Raw genomic sequence first — 22371 nt, forward strand, 5'->3', positions numbered from 1 at the left:
ACACAGCCCGAAAGACATACAACAACCCTACCATCAAATAGCTCACCCCAAAACTGCAGAAATGAGACCAAAAAAGTGTGCTTGAAAAAGTTTGAAAGTTATGCAAACTGAAATACAGAATTAGCCATGACCTTTAAAAAAGGCTTTTCACCTGATGAACTTTCAACATTTATTATTTTTAATGGACAGTAGTAGATCAGCTTGTATAGGTTTAGGGTTGTACATGGTCCCTTAACCAACTGAGCAAGCATCACTTTCTGTACATATCAGATTTGTGCTAAGGATTGAAAAGACAAGTTATTCTTGCTAAACTAAGTAGTCAGTTCTTCTCATGGTACAATCCTATATTTTTCAGAAACAATGATGCTCTAAGCAATTGAAAACATAGTTCATGTTTTCTTTTTAAAAAACAGGACTTTCCGTATGATTTGATTATGATTCTATTGACTATGAAAGTCTTCTGGGAATTTTACTTGCATAGGAAAACTCTTGAGGTATAAATTCTCAAAGGTACATTAGCATACATTTTAAAATGAAATGTGAAATCAATGCACAGTACACTGCAAATGTAAGAGCATGAAAGAAGATAGGTCCCTTTACAGGTAAGGAAGGGAATATTTTATGACTGGACTATACTATTATTTCAGATTGAAGCAATGAGTCATATGAATAAACAACTGTAATAATAATGCTTACCCTTGTTGCATTGTATGTATGTGTGTGTGTGTGTGTGTGTGTGTGTGTGTGTGTGTGTATAATTTAAATAAGCTTTACTCCCCTCTATGATATCCTATCCAGAGTTTTAATTCACATATATTGAGATACTTTTATTTATGTTTGACTGGTTGTATTTAATTTCCATTGAAATGTAAGAGATGTAATACATGATTTACTTGTCTCACAGTCCCATTATATGATAATGTAAACCATTATCATATAGTTTTTCCCATTGAAGTCAGTGGGGCATTTCTGCATATGCTGATATAGTACTGTCTTGCCAATCTGGATCCAACATGACTTTTTAATTGCTTCTTTCCTGTCTTCCATCCTTATCTGTAAGCAATGCCAACAGCACAACAGAGCAATGGGATGAATGTTGTGCAAAAGGCTGCAGAATAACACATTGTTCTCAATCCAAAAAGAGATGCATATATAAACTGCACTTACAAATGCATGTGCCATGCATATAATTCTGTCAAACTGCTCCAAATACACTATTTTAAGGGGTATGGGCATGGGCATGTAAAGAACTGGTGACATTCAATATATGCTTCATAAATTGTGAAACTAAGTGAGAGACCTGGGTGTTAGGTTCAGATTGTGTACAATCGATAACAGAACAATACACTAGACAAGCCATATTATGGGTGTGACCACATAAAGCATCTTCCCTTGCCTCACCGTGGTACATTTTGGAAAGAAAGCTCCCATCATGCTGGGTTATTTGCCATGCTGGTTGGAGTTGTTGGGAATTGTAGGCTTATGAAATCATCCTGAAAATAAGATTTTAGTCACTCTTGAGGGAAAAGACCCAAACAGCCACAATGAATCAATGTCTCTAGCAACTTCTGTAGAATATTCTTCCAAATTGATCTCAACTGCGATACAAAGCTGCAAAATATGAAGTACTGAACTGTGTGTTATGTTCTTTCATGTATTTACAAATTATGGTGAGGCTTTGGTATATTCCTGCAGCACTGAGAGACACTGGCAAAACTTAGTGCACTAAATCTAACTTATATTACTATTATGTATGGATTCAGCTCTTTCTGTTTGCTACAGTGCCTATCAGAACAAAGAGCAATAAATACTTGCAAGCAAACTTTTTGTGGCAAAATTACCCCAATCCTTTAATTGATAGCAGCCTGCAGGATTTATGGAGTATCTGATAATTTTGAGACTACTTTGATGTATTGTATCTTTTTCTTACAGACAAAAAAAAAAATCTGACAGCTGGTTGGGGATTAGATATGAAGGTACATAACCAAACAGTATTTTCTGAGTTCATCATTCTTGGCTTTCAAGATCTGCAGGAGCTACACCTCTTACTCTTCAGTGGATTCTTGACCATTTATTTATTCACAGTGCTGTGGAATGCCTTCATTATCACAATGGCCACATTGGATCAGCGACTCAGAACTCCCATGTACTTCTTTCTTGGGAACCTCTCTGTTCTTGATATCTGCTACACTACTACTACTATTCCTCCGATGATGAGTCTCCTTCTCACACAGAGAAACAGCATCTCTTATATAGGTTGTCTGCTTCAACTGTATTTCTTTTTTTCCTTTGTAGGCACTGAATGCCTGCTTCTGGCAGTTATGGCCTTTGACCGATATGTTGCCATTTGCAAACCTTTGCATTATCCACTGGTTATCAGAAGAAAATTTTGCCTTCAGCTAGCTACTCTATGTTGGGCTAGCGGTTTCTTCAACTCTGCAATACACACATGTTTTGCCTTCAGGTTACCTTTCTGTAATGACAATCGCCTTGATGCTTTCTACTGTGACATCCCTCCTCTGCTAAAACTGTCCTGTGGAGACATTACCCTCAATCAAAGGCTTTTGCTATTCATTGGCCTGTTCATAGCTTGGACACCCCTTTTTTGTATTCTTCTATCATATGCTTACATCATTTCAACTGTCTTGAAAATACGCTCCACAGAAGGGAGACAAAAAGCTTTCTCCACCTGCTCTTCTCATCTCACTGTGGTTCTCTTGTATTATGGCAGTTGCATTTTCACATATTTAAGACCAATTTCTTCTCAGTCATCAGTGAATGCAAAGCTCATCCCACTAATGTATAGTATCTTGACACCTTTGTTAAATCCAGTCATATATACCTTGCGCAACAAGGATGTGAAGAAAGCTTTCCAAAGTGCAATGGGAAAAATTTGAAGACTTTATATAATAAATCTTACCATGTAAGATTTATTATATAAGTTCATTAAGATCCTTATATATTAAGGATCTTAATAAACTTTGTACTAAAATAACATTTAATCCCAGCACAGGGAGACATTATTATTAAATCAAACAAGAAAATAAAAATGTTGTGACACATTCTTAAAATAAATACAAATATCATTTGTGGGGAGAGCAATATCCAAACAAAGAGAGATGTGTCATTGTGGTTTCATCATGATCCATCTTTATGAATTTCCTGTTCTTGTGCATTACGGATGTGATTCTTCCCTAAATTTCTTCTTCAAGGAAGCAATTTTAACATTTTTTCCTTTGAAGGTGAAAATATTTTCAAAAACTGCACAGCATTTGAAGATTATTACAATTCAAGTCTTCTGTGCAAAATTCACCTGTGTATTCATTTGTGCAGGAAGAAGAATTTTTCTGTGCAGAAAATCATGTTTTTGAGCAAAAATAATATGCCCAAATGCTGTTTTCAGCATAATACAACTATGGCAGATTTTTCCTAGAATGTGTATCCTGTTGATTGCATCCTCCACTCATCAGGATTTCTCGGCACATTTTAAAATATTTTTTATCTTTTCATTCTAGTATTTTCCCTGCCCTTGCTATACATATGCTGTCCCTTTTAATTAGATTAATAATTGTGTGGTTATGATATAACAAGATTTATTGAAGTTTTTTTGAAAGCTAGTTTAAAACTGAAGTTATGCTATCAAATTCTGGCTTCTGCTCCAGAAGACAAGGAAACTAGAGAGAAAACAGATGTCTTAACAGATCAGAAAGTTGTGGTAGAAATGAACTAATAGAAATGCAGAAACAAGCAGATTTTCTGGGAGATAAAATGGTGGACACATTCTTAAAAAATAGAAACGTTCTATTAAAATACATGGTATCCATAAAGTCTCTTTACCATCTTAATGGTAAAGAAACTTTAAATGGTAAAGAGACTTCATGGACACCCTGTATATCTGAGGTAGAACAAAGGCCTTTACATGCAGGTTTGGAGATATAAACTGTTGGGATATTCATTCGTTAATGTAAAAACAAGCATAAGGAGGAGGAAAATTGTTAAACTATAGAGAAAGAGACAAAGAGAAGTAGGAAATTCTCTTTTAAAATTATGTTTATATTTTCGAGTTATATGGGGCTGTATGTTGTAAGAGAAATAAAATAGTTGGTTATGTAGTAATTAAGTATGTATGTAAATATGTATAAGCATTATTGTTTTCTTTATTTGTGTGTTATATAAAACATTTGAATTAAAAGTGGGAAAAAGAAGTTGGTAGATTTCTCACTTAAAATAGTCCTTTCATGTATAAGTTCCCTAGTTTTGCAACCACAAATTCAGGTGAGATAGATAGAGCAAAGATGTTCTAGTCCTCTATTAATTTATGAGCATTATTGTAGAGCTAGAGGAATTGTGCTTGAATTGGACTGTGTCTATATCATTGAATACAGACTGTAACATCTCAATACCCTGAAATGGAAACACATTATTATTTTTATTATATTTATTTATACCCCACTTTATCTCGCCGCCTCAAGCAAACCTGAATTAATCCCTAGTAAACTGGGATTTACCAGTTTACTATGGATTAATTAAACACCAGAAAAGATCTGGAGCTTAATGTAATCTTTCCAGGTGATGGTTTTTGTGATCCCAGGGGTCAATCCCCACTGTGATCCCAGCTTTTTGGTCTCAAGGGCTCCAAAGGAGTAGAATGGTGACCCCACCTTCCCCTCTCATCCTCCATTTAGTCCTAGACTTTACCTGAGATGCTGGGCTGCATGAAATCCCTCCCCCCCTCAACATGTCATTTTGACATGTCAGGAATTTTTGGCGGAGGTACCTGAGCATGTAAGGCCCTTCAGTTAATTTTGGGGGTCAATGGAGGGCTGGGAGCTGGCTCCATGGTCTCCTGAGTCTGGAAGGGCCCTTAGAAAGACAAGGAGAGATTAATAAGATTTACTTGTGAGTAGACCAGCCTTACGCTTCTGGTCCTGGAGATGTGTAGTATAATCCAACCAGCTGGTCTATTCAGAATAAAGCCTCTGGACTTAGCCTTCTGTACTTTTAAAGTAAAAATTCTAAATTTAGAATTCTACAGATGTACAAGACTTACTTCTGAGTCTATTTAGGAGTGTATTGTTAAGGCAGGAGAACAACAGAATTTTACAGATCTAGGAGACCAAATTACAAGAGGAAGCTCATCTGAAGTTTACTACAAATACAGATAATTATATATTCAACTCTTTTCTGCTCTGTCTGAAAACTAGCTGATATTTTTCTCAGTAGTGCCCTAGAAATCAATCGACATGAGTGGGTGGGGAGACTTCAGCATGCACGTAGGCACCGCCTTTTTATCCTAAGCACACTTGTGGGGTAGGTCAAGCTAAAAGAGTGCAATTGGATCATGGTAAGTGCATGGACTTCACAGGGACATTAAAATTTGAACCTTATAATTCCATCCTATAGTCCTCCTGACCCTAACAATATATCTTAAATATGTCTGCTCAGAAATACGTCTTGTAAATCTGTGTGATCCTAAATTTAGAATTGTGGACTTAAAGGTGCACAAGGAAAAGTCTAGGGACTTTCGTCTGAGTAGACCAGTGGTTTGTCTTGCAGCTCATATTTCTGGGAGCAGATGCTGAAGCCAGTCTATGCAAGTAAAGGCACATTTATTTACACTGATGTATAATGCAGCTTGAATCTGTTTGGGAGTAACCAGTTTTGTTACACAAGTGATTAGATGTACAGATCTGGAATCAGCTTGAGGCCAGGTAGGTGATTTTATTAACCATGGATTCTGGCCTCAAACTGCTCTGCCCTCACTCCTATTTTTAGGAGAAATGTGGACCAGCACTACCGAGGCATAGGAAGTGAAAGAAGGGAAATGGAAAGTTAAAATCAGGTGTGGAGGCAGTCACTTACTTGTCCCAGGAGGTCAGTTAGCCCCCTGCTAACCAGCCAAGTCCTTGGGGTATTTTTTTCTGTAGCCCTCTCACCCCCTCATTCCAAATCCTTCAACATGCTTCAGCAAGGATGTGTGTCTACAATGAACTCTATATTCTGTGAATCCAATTTTTGTCCTGGAATTGGGCATATATAGAGATCTTCTGAAGTATATTAAAGGGCTTAACTTGGATTTCCCTGTGGCTTTTCAGTGCATTGTGCATCCTTAAATGCATGCTGCCACCACAGTTAAGAAGTCGAATTAAATCATCAGTGTAGATGAGCCCTTAATTTCACAGAGTGCAATTCAACTTAGTTCCCAGTTAATTGTGGATAAGATTGCAATGATTCCTATAAATGTGACCTAAGGTATTGATGTGGAAATGAGTATCAGATCCTCAATGTTTTGAGGGAAACTGTTTCCCATTGCAAGAAATTTCACTTTAAGCCACAGTTGCACAAACTAATACACACACACATACAGAAATCAATTTCGACACGCAAAAAGAAAGATGTGTGTGTATTCACAATAAATAGTAAATAGCACCATTAAGTGCAATGGCATTTATCTGAATGTTAAGTGAAGATTAGGTTCTAATCCTCCCTATACATAAATAGTAAGAAGTAAGCCCATGAAGTCTTCTTGGAGCTAACAATGTAATCACAAGTAGATCAACTCAGAGGTAGATCTTTAGTTTGATAAACTAAGTCCTGTAATTCTGCAGGATTCTTTTTATAGAACTGTGGCATTAACGTTTGGAAAAGATCTATGGCAAAATATCTAGATTTGGGGGACTGGCTGGCTTGTGTCTCCTCTACACACTTCAAAAATTAAATTATGCACAACCCACCCCATTGTTTACCCATGGTATTCTGTTTCTGTATTGTGTAAAAAAATAGACACCTCCTCCCGTTTCATTGTCAATGGAATGCCCATATCACAAGGTTTTATTTTTTTTAAAAAGAAGTGCAATTGCAGAATTTCAAAGGTTTAGAATTGCAGTTACAGGAGGATTGATGTGTGATGTGGAGTATGTGCATGGTTTAACTAGAAATTGATAGAGGTGTATTCTATGTGATTCGGGAATAAATGTGCTGCCTTCTTTCAAGACAGAATGCTATGGAAGAGGACAGAAAGAGGATGCTACCACCTGCTTTCACCTCTGATGTGATGAGGTCCTTAAGGTCTCAAACATTTAGAAATTCAACGAAATTTACATGTACTACCTAGAGCAAAAACCACGGTCCATTTCCATCTCTTTTTAAAATTAACATGGCCGGGAAGGTGGGGGGGGGGCTGAGAGAGAACGAATTGTCACCCAACAGTGCAGGCAGCAGGATGTATTGTGAACATATATTTCATATATGACTTGTATTAATTCTCCAAATAACCAAACCATTTCCTTAGAGGAAATAATTTCTCACAGGACAACTCACAAAGAATAATGATCACATCCAGAAGTTGTATCTCTTTGTCTATCATATGGTTTTAATGCCAGAAAAGTAACAATACAAACACTATCAAACTACATCAGATTTTCCAGTGAATACTGGTTGAAATGACTGAAATTCAAAAAGAGGGAGGTAGAATGAATGTAATATAAATTAGTAATTCCTCTCCTGCAAATTGGCAGGGAAAGCATGTATTTTCTACATTATCTTCATACAAAATCTAAAATACCATTACTTTATGGGAGTGATGAAATATTCTTCATCATCATTTTGTAAGATGATTTGGATAGCTTTTTAAAAATGTATAAAATAATATAGGAAAATTTTACATGACATAGAGATGTTTGTATTTATCCATTTGTTGATAGTGGTGAACAATTTATTAAATAAGGATTTACTTTTTAATACATGTAATTTTCCTCAGAAGATCCACTCTCCTGCTCCACTTTATTTACCAAAACTATTATATTCCTAATGACAGTATGCTGGATCAGGCCTAGATGTCATCATACATATAGTAGTTCTACTACAATATAAATAAATCAAATTAGTCATATCTAACTTTTTTTGCATTGACTTTAATAGGCTTACCTAGCATCAAGATATAATACAACAAACATCAAGGCTACAGTCTTACACTGCATTTCTTGGGGACATAGATTTCTGAGTAAACATGAATACACTCAAGCTTTCAAAAGCTAAAATACAATATATCCTAGTGCATGGAATGTGTTCATTTTAGATGATGATGATGATGATGATGATGATGATGATGATGATGATGATGATGATGATAAACTTTATTTATACCCCGCCACCATTTCCCTGAGGGACTCGGGCTGTCTCACTCAAGGTGCAACACATAAAATACAAAAAGTGCAAATACAATAACACAGAAGCAATAACAACCAACATAAACATCATAAAACCCCCTGGTTAAGATCAATAAAATGCATCAATAGCTGCAGTTATAAAACAATTGCAATCAATATCAGTCTATTAAAGTGCATGATGATATAATCTCTAGTTGTATTATTTTTGCTTGTCATTGTATTTTCATGTACATGTTCTTCTTTTAGAGCACCTCAGTCTTCTCTATGAGACTAAATAATTACTTCAGCTCTTCAAGGTTTCTACAGAAAACATTTCTAAGGGCCTTTTTAACCTCCTTGTTCCGGAGGCTGTATATAATAGGATTTAAGAGTGGAGTGACCAGGCAGTAGAACACAGCAACTAAATGGTCCATGTTGAAGGAGAGATTTCTGGTTGGTCTTACATATATGAACATCATTGTCCCATAAAAAATACAAACCACTGTCAAATGGGAAGCAAAGGTAGAGAAGGCCTTTTTACGTCCCTTTGAAGAAGGAATGCCCAGAACAGTGATCAGAATTGCAGCATAAGAAATCATCGTTAGTGTGAATGAGCCAACAAGAATAAATGTACAGATGAAAAAGCTCAACATCTCATTGAGTTGAGTCCTATTGCAAACCAGCCTCAGCAAAGGTAAGATGTCACAGAAGAAGTGATCTACCACATTGCTTCCACAATAATTTAGCTGAGATATGAGAATTACTGGCACCAATGGTAATACCAATCCAATGGCCCAAGACCAGGCAGCAAGCTGACCATAGACAAAACTACTCATAATGATGCTGTATCTTAGAGGAGAACGGATAGCCACATATCTGTCATATGCCATAGCAGCTAAAAGAAGGCATTCGATTCCACCAAGAGCATGAAAGAAATATATTTGGACAAGACAGTTGGTGAAGGATACAACATTGTGTTCCCGGACAAGATTAACCAGTATTGTTGGGACAGTGACTGAAGTAAAACAAATCTCCAACAAAGAAAAGTTACCCAGGAAGAAGTACATAGGGGTGTGGAGAGAAACTTCATATCGGGTGATGAAGATTATGATCATATTTCCTGTCACTGTCAATATGTAGACAATTAAAATCAGAACAAACACTGGAATTCTGTTCTGTTGCAGGATAGGAAACCCTGCAATAACAAATTCACTCACAGTTGTATGGTTTGAAAGATCCATCTCAAGACTGGCTCTTCCTCTGTTAGATGAAAAAAGTAAGCTACCATTATTGTCCCAAACTATATGAGTTTTTTTACATATGCCACATTTTTGAAGCTGTATCTTTAAAAATTATGTGAATAAATTAATACAATATTTTATACATGAATCACTTTCAATGAATAAATGACCATCAAAAGAAGAAAAACCCACATCCACAAGAATTTATACCCCATAAGGATCACAACTGAAAACTGTCTTAATTTGATTACATATATTCATGCCATGGATCAGGTGCCATCCAACAAAAGGTTGTTGTGAAAGAGGTATCTTTTTCATAAAGAAAATGAAAAGATAAAGCAACAGAGCAGACTACATCATATAAAACTTCCAAGTGGATGTCCACCCAAGGCATTTGATCTTAATGAAAATAATAATAATGTGAAAGAGAAATTTTAAATTGTGAGGGCTGTATTTCAGGCAACTTAAAAAACAAAACAGATAAAAGCAGGACAAAATATTATTTCTATGAAAGAAGAATATACATAATATATAATACAGTAGTATGGTTATACTCACACTGATGAAAACCATAAATCTGAAAGTAGATGGTTTCTTTAAAACTGCTATGAGTAGCATGGCGAAAAGGATAACAAAACAAATAAAGATGGGTGTATTAAAAAGGAATGGCACAGGTTTCTGATGCATTCTCAAGTGTTGTGTTTTGGTCTCCTGACTTTTTTATATATAGAACTTGTTTAACATTAATATATCTTCTGAAAATGGATCCATTTCCTGATCATATCTAAACCCTGGGGAACATGGTCTCCAAAGGATCAAACTCCAGGGTTTAAATCTGGTTAAACAAGAGCCTGCTTTCCAGCATTTGTCTCATTGTTAGTATCCAACTCTGCAAACTGAGTTGATGAAACTAAAAAACAAATCTTTAATTGGCCTGATAGGTCCATCTGAATCCAAAAAGACTGCTAAAGACTAATTAATGAGATGGCTTGCCACCATTTGATTAATGAAAAGTTGACTCCAATGAAATGGATCAACATACTTCTTAGTTACAGAAAGATTAAAAACCAACCTATTGTTCCCTCAATGATAAGTTATAAAGCCATAGATATTCCTACAATCACATATATATTATATAGTCTGCAATAAAGGTGGAAAGTTGGAGTGAAAAATTATGCATATGGAATGTATTTGCAGACATGAAGGGGCATATTTCTGACATTAAGACTTTTTTAGAGTACCAAATGGGAGATACAGCCATATATCAAAGTCTGCATTGACTTGGATTCTGTGAGTCTACATTGCCATAAAATGTAGTTCAATGCACTTAAACTGCATTCAGATACTGTATTATATGGGCAGTGTGGATAAGGCCAGTCTGAACTTTAAAGGAACTGTTCAGAATGCTAAACAACATTATCAAAAAAAGGAGAAAGTAGGTTTCTGATGGTTTTAAAACTTCAACTTTGTCCCAATTTGCAATATAAACCAGCAGATGTAGTCACATAGCACTTTTTTGTCATGCTCAGATGAAACAAAGCACACCTGTATTTTAATTCTCAGCAAGTTTGACTTATTTTCTAATGGTAACATCAAAACACTGGTTTAAAAGAAATCCTAGGTAATTGAGGCCCCCTTCCACACAGCGGAATAAGATCCCACATTATCTGCTTTGAACTGGAATATATGGACTCAGATAACCCAGTTCAATGCAGATATTCTGGGTGGAAGGGCCCGGAGTCTAATATTTATTGTTTTATGACTGTCTTTTATTTTTTGATGTCAAAAATCATACAGCACACCAAATCTACTACAAGGAACAACAGGGCCTTTAAAGTTCTCCTGGACATGGGTCTGAGAACATAAATAGGTCACATGGTTAGAGTTATGTTCATTATTGTGAGATGTCCTGGGATATATGTCCACATACTATAATGTTTCTTACCGCCATAGACTTCCTGTAATGTTGAAAAAGTTTTCTTGGGATTTTCCAAGTGTGGAATCTCAGGACTTCACCCTGAGAATTAGTCTAATGGAAAAGTGATAGTTCAGGGGGGCAGGGGGAGGGGCTATCCAGATTAGAGCTTGAAAAGATACTTAAAAGATTTAATGCAATGGCTGCAAATATCAGTTTTTACTATTACAATTGTTCAAAAGTAACATTTATTCTGTTCCTCACTTTAGTTACTTCTGAAAAAAACTCCTCAGGAAGTAGCACAAATATAGCATGTGCTTGTTTTTCAACTGTGTGATATTTATCCACCACCAATCAGTGCAGCCACAAAATCGTGGCAATAAAATTAGGTAAAAGTCAAAGATGCATTGCAAAAGGAACAAAGTTCTTTTCTCTCAACCACTATCATTTAACTTAGCTGTACCTTTGCCATTGCAAGAGGAAATTAATTGCTCCCAAGCTATTCCTATGGCACAATCCATCAAACTGTTGGTCACAGGGTTGTTGTATGTCTTTCGGGCTGTGTGGCCATGTTCCAGAAGTATTCATGGCCACAGAGCCCGAAAGACATACAAGAACCCTGTGATCCCGGCCATGAAAGCCTTCGACAACACATTGTTGGTCACAGATTCTCATGCCAACTTTGAATTTGTCTTCTCAACTAAAAGACCCAAAGGGGATATTTAAAGAGAACCTCCTCAACTAGAAGACCCAAAGGAGATATTTAAAGAGAACATCTCCTTAGTCAGACTATTCTGCTGTATGCCTAAGATATAATGTTCCACAAACAGCATCCATTCTGTCAGGATCATGGGGCAAGATGAGGATGATGGAGAGGAGGGTTTCCTCCCAGCAGCAGTCTCTGAGGGCCCTTCCAGACAGGCCCTATATCCCAGGATCTGAACCCAGGTTTTTTGTTTATCCCAGATTATCTGGCAGTGGGGACTCATATAATGCAGTTTAAAGCAGAAATCTTGGAATCAGATCCTGGGATATAGGGTCTGTCTGAGCTCCAGGAAGAGGAGCAGCCTTATACTACTAAGGCTGAGCAGGAGCAGGACCTTTCAGGAATGGAAGTGCCAGGGCTGGAGGAGGAGAAAAAGTAGGCATTGACTCGCCCTATCTGGCTCCAGCTCAAGCTTGATGCCATCCAGCTGAGAAGGTCCAAAAGGTTGATTTAAAAGAGAAATACACAGCTGTAAAGACTTGTCAGGAGCGCATAAAGGAACAGGCATTTGGAATAGTTTACTCCTGGAAGCAAATGTTGGCTTGGTGCCTCAGCAATGAATAATTGGCGACCTTACGCCTTGAACCATACTTTTAAATATTGGATTGGGACTTGTTGGTGAAACTCTATGCATTTAGATCTCTTAGGGAAGACACTGGAATTGGCTTGTTCACTTCTGTTTTTTTATTGACTATGGCTTTAAATCCTGGACTGCCTCGACTACACTTAAGAAGAAAGACTGTGTGTACACCATAATACATTCTGCAGTGCAACAAAAGCATAAGGAAAGTTGTGCTACTTTGTATCTAAATACATACTAGATTATTTTCTGCTTAAACTTGAGGCAAAGGCTCTGTTAGAAAATATTAAATTCAGACTAGAGATAAGGCATAGGGCAGAATTTTGTGGGATAAGCATGTGCCATATCTGCAGAATCAAAAAACCACCAGAGCACAACAAATATATTCTGCTGATAGCAGCAGAAATGGAATTGCACATTGACCATAATTGTATCTAGAAGACCAAAAAGGAGGTGAAAAATTGTGATGGGTTGTACTGTAAGTGTGGTTAGTATGTTGGATATTGTAGACATTATAAAAATAATTCTAAGGTTTTCAAATCAGTTTGCAAACATATGTATGAATGGTACAGCAAAGGGCATAACAAAGAAAAAATACAAACAGAAGATCCTCAGAGGAACATAGTCTCAATATTTGTTCCCTGTACTATTAAACCAAACCAATTCTACAATTCCTTTTACCACTATCTCTATGGGACATATAAGATGGCTTTGCATGATTAAACTTCCTTGTTCTCTTTAGAATCTTTATTTTCAACAAGACAATCACACACTTGCTTTCTCTTTATTATTGCAAGATGATTTAAATATTTAGATATTGAGTAGGGCTACCATTGAAATGTGTAAAAATCCAATTCCTTCAAGAAATGTGGTGTTTTAATGCACTATCATTTGTTCCAAATTGGTATTACACTGGTCATAGTCATATTTGCAAGACCAAGGAGCAGATGGGAAATTTTGGTAAGCAGATCTGAAAACCTTACTCCAATAAGAATAAATCCCTTTGCTGCTAATTTATCTTGCAGGCAGAAATGAACTCGATACTTTCCCCTAGGGATATCTAAAGATGTATTCTCCAATACTCTAACTAACCATGAAAACAAAACCTCAGTGAAAAAAAAGACTTCTTAAATTCTTTGATTTAATTACAAATAATGCAGTCAATATTTAAAGGTGATAATAGGAGAAATAAATCAACAACAGACATTGCATTTTTTATTGATCATAATAATGTACAGTATGAGAATATATATTCATAATTAAATCAATATATTTGAAAATGGCAAAAAATAAAAAATACAATGAATCCATCCATTTGAATTATAGTAACCTGATGAGGTCATATAGCTAATTGGGAAAGCATAGACCTTGTGTGAGGAAGATTCAGCTTCCCTGGCATTTCCAAAAAGAAAAGCCTGGAAAGTATTTCTCTAACAGTTTGGAGAAATATATGCTTCTTCTATGAGCAGACATATACAATCTATGCAAAAGGTCTGAAGTTAAATGCCTGTTACCAGTGTTTTGTTAAACTATTCATTCCTGCAAAGCAGAGTGAATAATGGAGTCTATTTTCTCATTACTTACAGACATCTTTGAATACTGTGTAGTTTTTGAAGCAACTTTGTATATGCATGTATGTATATGTCAGTGGGTTTCTCTACCAGCCTATCCCCTCATGACTTTGGAAGCGTGAGTTGGAACTGTTGCTCACCATGGGACATCAAAAGGGTATGGGGAGACAGAAAAAGATCTGAAGGTTATAGTCTTCCAAGAATCATTCCTGGCAGCCATTCACATAGTTGTTATGCAACTTCAGGAAGATAGGAAAAGAGGGTGTGCATTCAATTTCTTGCTTCTTCAACCCACACTTTATTTAGCATGGTCCATTCTTTAACATGGTCCACTCTTCCTCTCCCCATTTGAGACCAATAGGGAATGGGGAAAGCGATGAAGGATTTGTAGCACTACGGGATCCTTTCCTGACATTTCTGCACATTTTCTGTGATATGAGGAGGTGAGACACTTTGAGGAAGGGGCTAAAACTGGATTCCCCTCAATAGGGATTCTGATGTCTGAAAAGCTATTTTTTTACACACACCTCTTAAGGAATTTAAATATTCTTTCCATCCTTTCCATCTGTTATTAATAAAATGTTGAATTAGTATGTTATGGTACATAACTTTTAGAGATGCAGGAGAGCTCCTGGAATTGAATGTAGACAACACTGAACTACATTGAACAATGTTGTGATTTGCAAAAGAGAAGTTTTTAATGTTCATGTTGTCATTAGTACTTACTAGTTTAGATGGAAAAGTGACATTACTGTGATTGTCAATGTATGATATAATAATGTATATAATGTGGGCTATACTTCCACAACAACTTTCCAACATAAACTTGGACTTGTTTAGAATATTTTTTTCCTCAGAGGATGATAGAAGTGATGAAATTCTACAGCAGCATGTACACACAACTGATGATGCTAAGAGTCTATAAAAATCGTGACTAAAATATGCTTACATTTGATGTACCCTGGGATGCTAAATGATACTAACATGATTAGCCTGTCTTCAAATTTCTTGCTGTGATTCAGAATGCAATGAAACTACTTCTCAAAAAGAGTAAATGACCACTCTTATGAGAGATCTAAGAAATTTGAAAAAAGGGGATATAGATTTGGATCTACTAAACATGATGCTCTAAACATAGAGCAGGGGTAGAAAGAATAAACCAGGCCTTTTATGGTATCTCCTCTATAGAATTAATGCAGTTTGATACCAACTGCTAGGTCTCAATGCTATGGAACTGTGGGAGCTGTAATTTTGAAAGGTCTTCAGCCTTCTCTGCCAAAGAGTGTTAGTACCTCACCAAACTGCAAAGCCTATTAGTTATTGCATTAATTCTACAGTGGAGATACATCCTTAGATATAACTCATATGTCACTAATTTAAATTATTGTATTCTGTATAACACTATGATAATTTAAGAACATAAATTACATTTATTTTTTCCCAAATAGTTTCCCAAGTGCTCTCTTCACTTCTTTATTTTTCAAACTGTAAATAATTGGATTCAGCATAGGAGTCAAAATGCTATACTGAACAGAAAAAAGTTCATCCACCACTACTGAAGAGATGCTGCTGGGTTTCATGTACTGGGACATTCCTGTCATATAGAGTAAACCAACCACGGTCAGGTGAGAACTACAGGTAGAGAAAGCTTTGCTTCGTCCCTCTGTTGAGCGGATCTTCAAAATGGTGGAAATGATGTGAATGTAGGAGATCAAGGTTGGTAGAAAGGAACCAAGCCCAAAAATTACAACAGAGGAATAAAGGATTATATTATTGAGGAAGGTGTCAGAACAAGATATTTTCAACAATGGCGGGAGTTCACAGCTGAAGTGCCTGATTTCATGAAAGCCACAGAACTGTACTTTGAATATAGGCACTGCATTTATTACTGCAAAAGACAAGCCCATTAGCCATGAGCCCATCAGCAGGTAACTGCATACTGATTTGCTCATGACCACTACATAGTGAAGTGGATGACACACAGCAGTGTATCTGTCATAAGCCATTGCTGAAAGGATAAACACTTCTGTAACACTCAAGAGAAGGCTGAAAAACATCTGTGTAAGGCAGCCAGTGGAGGAGATAGTCTTTTGCTTCATAAGCAAGTTTGCCAACATCTTAGGAACAATATCAGTAGAATAACAGATGTCAACAAAAGACAAATGAGAGAGAAAATAATACATTGGTGAGTAAAGAGAAGGGTCTGTTTTAATCACTAGGATGATTGTGATGTTTCCGGAGAGTGTTATGAAATAAATGGTAAAAAATATTACAAAGAAAAAGATCTGCAGCTGAGGATCACTAGAAAGTCCCAAGAAAATAAACTCTGATCTATCAGTTTGGTTTTCCATTTCTCCTTAATGATCTGTGGGGAAAAAACAAAAATAACAAGCAGGGCACAATTAATCCAAAATGTTTACTTGAATCTTTCTTATACAGTTTGAGCATATTTAATCATCACTGTTGGTGTCTGTGTCTATACTTACATGTTAATACAAAAATTCATATGCATGTTGCATAAAAAGGTCTGAAATGTGTAACATTTGTAAATGACATAGTCAGCATGACAAAATGTTCTTGGAAATAATTCTGCACAGAAATACAATTATGTTTTCTGCATAAAAACAAATCTTCTGCTCAGGAAATCATGTTTAGAGTGTAGAAATATTTTTTTGCTCAGCTGAAAAAGACAGATAAGAATACTGATATCTGCGTAAAACAAAAAATATGAATTTTGCACAAGAAAACCATATATTTTTCTACACAGAATAATTCCTCAGAACACCATTGGATCTGAAAACATTAGAGATAATGCTGCACAACATTTGCTTTTCCTTACAACAAGTTAAAAACTGCAGGAATTATTTACCTTTACACAAGAGATTGAAACAGGAAAATATTTGCATCCCTACTGCAGACTGAACAAATCCACCAAGAAAATTAATGGAAATAGCATATACCAATTTCTCACACGTGTAGGTGAAATCACATTGAATTTGAGCTCATGGATGTAAGACCTGAAATGCTTACAGAAGGGACTGTGTAAACCAAAATTTAGCATTAAATATGGAAGAAATTTAAAAGATGAAAATCCACATCATACAATTTCAACAGCTAGTCAGCTACCTGAATTTCTTCCTCAAAATCCTAACAATAATTGAATGCTCGTAAGGATCTCCTAAATTAGCATTGTTAAGAATGGAAAATACTGTACTGAGATTTTATGGAAGATTAGCAGTTCCTATCAAAGTCTATGTTTCTGAAAATAAAATTGAAATAGTCTGTGTGATACGACAGCATGCCTCACTGTAAAGATTTTTCAAAAGCTGATCAACTCACCTGATACGATCAAAATCAATGGCATAACAGAATAGAACTTGTCCTCTGTAGTTAACATTTTAAGATGCAGTGAGCAAAAACATGATTAATTTCCATCTCTTTTTAAAATTAGTTGGGAGGGGAATTCTCACCAAAAAGTGCAAACAGCAGAATGTATTATGAGCATGGATTTAGTACGTTTCATATAAGGTTTGTATTAATCACCCAAATAAGCAAACAATTTCCTTAGGGAAAGGATTTCTCACTGGGAAACTCAAAGGAAATAATGATCACATTCAGAAATGGTACCTCTTTGCCTATTGTATGGTTTTAATACCAGGAAAGTAACAATACAAACACTATTAAGAACATTAATACATTAAACATTAAACATTAATGCTGGCTCCCAGTGACAAAGAACTCTTGCCACACCTTGGACTATACACAGATATATATTCTTTCCTTTCCTTACTTAATTTATCCATACCTCACAACCTCTGAGGATGCCTGCCATAGATGTGGGTGAAACGTCAGGAGAGAATGCTTCTGGAACATGGCCACACAGCCCGAAAGACATACAACAACACTATTAAGAACTATTCTGCATCAGATTTTCCAATGAAAATGTATAGCCCCACGGGTGGGGTTACACATATTTTGAGTATCTTGCATGAGTATTCTCCTTATTGTTGAATTTCAATCAATTTATTGATCTTTAATTTATTGTTTGTTTTCAATAAGCCATTATTGGCATGTATGTACGTATATCAAGATAGTGTAAAATGCAGAGTATATTATACAATAGAAAAACTTCATGTTTGTCAAACATTCAATTTGCAGACTTTGTTTAGAAACCTTGCCACTGTGAGGTAGCAGTTAAAATCTTGGGAATTTCAAAGCATGATTACTTTGTTTGGTTCTGACTGGTGTTTCATAAAATCTACAGCCTGCAGTAGCAAGTTAGATCTTAGTTCCTGGTTGAGTGGGCAGTGGAAAAGAATATGTGGGATGGAGTCCAGCTGTCCTGAGCTGCAGATACAGAACCTCTTGTCACTTGGTAATCCGTTGAGCCTTCCTCTATGTAGCGGAGATGGCATAGTGTTGAATCTGGCCAGCATATAGGCTCTCCTGCATATGGGATTAGTGAGTGCTGTAATATAATAGGCAGGATTTTCCTGAGTAAATGGAATTGCCATGTTCATTGGCGAACAAGATTTATTGGCCAAGCTCTGCAGTTGTTGGTGGTTCATTGCTAGCAGCCTCTTTTTAATGAGGATAAAAGTCTCAGTGAAAGCATATTTAAGTAGTCGCTATCATAGGCCAGTTTCTTTATCTTTGCTAGGACTGTTGTGCACCATTTTGAGTGGTGGAGTTTGCTCAACATGAGTTGGGTCAATGACTCAGGGGAGCTATGGAAGTGGATATGTAACCAAAATTTTATGATCGTTAACCAAATGGTGGTTTATTGTAAACCCGAGGCAGAATTTCACCTCAAGAGCCCAGGTGAGGCATGATCAATGTAAACTAAATGAATTAACCACAGATTTTAGATTATCAGTATATATTCTGATCTAAAATGGGAGATGGCCAATTGTTCCCAAACCAACATGTAAGTGCGGGTTAAACTATGGGCAACTTTTATTAAATGTTAACAATTGATCTCTATGTCACCTGCCAATCAATTTTAAGGGCATGACCTTGATGTGTAAATGTACCAAGGCAGTGGCCATCCAAGACCTACTCCTCATATATCAAGGCCGAGCAGGCTCCCCGGCTGCAATTAACCGCTCAGGGAAACAGATGGAGAATTCTGTCCCAATTCCAGAGGACATTGAAACCAGAAATCTCACTGCTTGAGGCCATTACTGTTCACAATCACCTTGGTTCTTTTAACCGCAGATGAGGATTCCCATTCATGGCCTACACCACAAGGGGCGGGGGGGGGGGCAGGCCTTAGGTGCACAGCGATATGTAAACCTATCCCTGTTTTCCCACATGATAGCCTATTTAAAGCCCACTCACTCAATTAGCCCTGACTGAACAGTGTAGAGTAGGCAAAAACCACCCCTAGAACATACGGTAGAAATTACTAACCCACTGGTGACCCTTAAAGTACACTGTTAAAGGGTGGGAGGGTGGGTCAATGCCAAAACTGGAATAGAGAGCAGGGCAGACACATATCCTTGTACTGGCCCCACTCCTTAGAAGTCCCAACCAGGACTATTTTCTAAGCTCTCCCTTTGGTGAAAGAGAACAAAATGCCCTTCTCCCTCTCCTTATGAGGGTAAGAAATTAATGCTAGGTATCAGTTTCTTATTCTGAAAAATATCTTACAACACCTATATTGAGAATTCCATGGTGGATATAATCCTTTGAAATTCATGAGATCACCATAAGTCAACAGACAACTTAAAGGTGCACATCCCCATACACATATCACACACATTCAGTTCATTTGTGACCCTTCTTAATTCATGGCTTAAGGCTTCATCACTAGAAGGAGACATCATTGCTGACCTGCCTCACTGCAATTAATTCATTTCCTTCTATTGATGAGAAAAAAAAACATCAACAGCTGCCAATCCTATCTTGTATGATGGGGCCATGTCAGGTCATGGAATTTTCCTGTTCTTTCCTCTGATCTTACTATTTCAGAAATTGTTTTTTTAAAAAACCTTACAATAATTTGGGCATATTTTTAGTCAACCACTGTTGGAAAGTTTTTTTAAAAGATAGATCTGGAATAGTGAGTAAGGAGGGGGAGGAAGTGAAATAGCCAGGAAAAACAGAGAAATATTTTTTCCTTCATTTTTAGACTTTATTATTTGAATGATATTGTCAGAACAAGGAGCCTCAGTAGTGCAGCGAGTTAAACCACTGAGCTGCTGAACTTGCTGACTGAAAGGTCACTGGTTCAAATCTGGGAAGCAGGGTGAGCTCGCGCTATTAGCCCCAGCTTCTGCCAACCTAGCAGTTTGACATCATGCAAATGTGAGTAGATCAATAGGTATTGCTCCAGTGGGAAGGTAGCAGTGCTCCGTGCAGTCATGCCGGCCACATGACCTTGGAGGTGTCTATGGACAACACTGACTCTTCAGCTTAGAAATGGAGATGAGCACCCATCCCCCCAGAGTTGGACACAACAGGACTTAATGTCAGGGGAAAATCTTTACCTGTAGTTATTGTCAGAACAAATATGACTGATATTGAATAAATCATACTTAATCATATTATCAGCCCCTGCTCTTGGTGACAGCACTTAAGGGGTGCCTATAGGTCTTAGCAGGTTATCACCCTGAAATCTCTGTTTGTGATTATCCTAGTCTGGTAATGCTAGTAGACATACGCAACACTGCACAGATGTGTGTGTGCTCAGCACACATACAGTAGAGTCTCACTTATCCAACACTCACTTATCCAACGTTCTGGATTATCCAACGCATTTTTGTAGTCAATGTTTTCAATATATCGTGATATTTTGATGCTAAATTCGTAAATACAGTAATTACTACGTAGCGTTACTGTGTATTGAACTACTTTTTCTATCAAATTTGTTGTATAACATGATGTTTTGGTGCTTAATTTGTAAAATCATAACCTAATTTAATGTTTAATAGGCTTTTCCTTAACCTCTCCTTATTATCCAACATATTCGCTTATCCAACGTTCTCCTGGCCCGTTTATGTTGGATAAGTGAGACTGTACTGTATATCAACATTTCTTTTGATGTTTTAATTTTCTCTGTGGGGAATTTTGTATTCTTTTTCTCAAGAGACTATACTAGCTCTGTTTTTTTCAATATTTTCAGAGTTAGTTCAGTTAGAACATCATTTCTCATCAGATCACTGGTCTCAGGCTTTATGGCTGTTCACATTTTGTGGCTATTTCTTCGATTCTGAAATCTGGTCTTTCCCAGTTGGACTGTTCACTTGTCTTCCAAGAACTGGAGTTCTTGGTGGAAACAAGAAACCATAGAACAACATCTTAGATCTAGAAGAGCTAATTTAATGAGCATTCATTACATCTGTCACTAGGCAGAGGAAATCTGGAGTGTGAAGTTCCCTGATTCAAAGACCAGTGTCTGCAGACTTTCTTCCAGGCATCAGAAGATTCCAGTGTGTGCCTGTAAATATTCAGTCATCTGACCAAGTTCCAAGAAGCTACTGAAACCATAACTGAAGTTCAGATAAAGGTATTTCTATCTTTTCATACTTTTTAAAAACATTGTTACATACTATATTCTGTTTCAAAGAGAACAATTCATGCTTTCACATAATAACTGAAATAGCAATACCTAAGAAAACAAACAACAAACGTACACTTTTATAGCCAAGGGCAGAATAATCTCATTACACCTTGAGATATAAATTTAAGACTAGCAGGTATTTGTTATGTCTGATATTGCACTTTTTTAATTTTAAGAATGGGAAAGTACAATACAAACTTAGCATCTGCTTTGAATGGGGTTACTGGATAAATTGTTGAGATAAAAATGCAACCCTGAGTTAATTTGTGCTTTTAGCAGTGCTCTTTCAGATTGAGACACAAGATCTAAACTTTCTTTGAATTAATGGGGATCATAATGGATAATATTTAGGCTGAAAATATCACAATAATTAGAATGTCTAATGTTTCAATGGGAAGCAGAATAAATATAAGATAAGTATGGGCAATTAAGGGGTATTTCTGCTCATCTATATCATTTCAGTTAACAATAACATGCATAATAGCATGTGGGATCCAAAGAGCATATTGACCTGATCTGAGCCATGTAAGAAATTTAGTCTCCTGAGAATTTTTAAATGGGATTCTCTTACCTGTAATTCCCCAAAT

At 36.6% G+C, this 22371-nt stretch overlaps 3 protein-coding genes across 3 annotated transcripts; 1 reads left to right on the forward strand and 2 right to left on the reverse strand.

Annotated features, from left to right (window-relative positions):
- Positions 1-1970: 1970 nt before the first annotated feature.
- LOC100562962 (olfactory receptor 5V1) lies at positions 1971-2897 on the forward strand. The gene has a single exon (XM_003224503.1). It carries the CDS (start codon positions 1971-1973, stop codon positions 2895-2897), a length of 927 nt encoding a protein of 308 aa, XP_003224551.1.
- Positions 2898-8081: 5184 nt separating this feature from the next.
- LOC100558422 (olfactory receptor 6N2) lies at positions 8082-11350 on the reverse strand. The gene has a single exon (XM_016995828.2). It carries the CDS (start codon positions 9386-9388, stop codon positions 8447-8449), a length of 942 nt encoding a protein of 313 aa, XP_016851317.1. The 5' UTR covers positions 9389-11350; the 3' UTR covers positions 8082-8446.
- A 4292-nt stretch (positions 11351-15642) lies between these two features.
- LOC100558226 (olfactory receptor 5AR1-like) lies at positions 15643-17128 on the reverse strand. The gene has a single exon (XM_016995808.2). It carries the CDS (start codon positions 16569-16571, stop codon positions 15651-15653), a length of 921 nt encoding a protein of 306 aa, XP_016851297.2. The 5' UTR covers positions 16572-17128; the 3' UTR covers positions 15643-15650.
- Positions 17129-22371: the final 5243 nt, after the last annotated feature.

This window comes from Anolis carolinensis, chromosome 6, assembly GCF_035594765.1.
Source record: "Anolis carolinensis isolate JA03-04 chromosome 6, rAnoCar3.1.pri, whole genome shotgun sequence".
Classification (NCBI taxonomy): Eukaryota; Metazoa; Chordata; class Lepidosauria; order Squamata; family Dactyloidae; genus Anolis; species Anolis carolinensis.

What these genes read in the sequence shown, in the direction of transcription:
- LOC100558226 (XM_016995808.2), bottom strand. Translation starts at nt 16,571, where the DNA reads ATGGAAAACCAAACTGATAGATCAGAGTTTATTTTCTTGGGACTTTCT.
- LOC100562962 (XM_003224503.1), top strand. Translation starts at nt 1,971, where the DNA reads ATGAAGGTACATAACCAAACAGTATTTTCTGAGTTCATCATTCTTGGC.
- LOC100558422 (XM_016995828.2), bottom strand. Translation starts at nt 9,388, where the DNA reads ATGGATCTTTCAAACCATACAACTGTGAGTGAATTTGTTATTGCAGGG.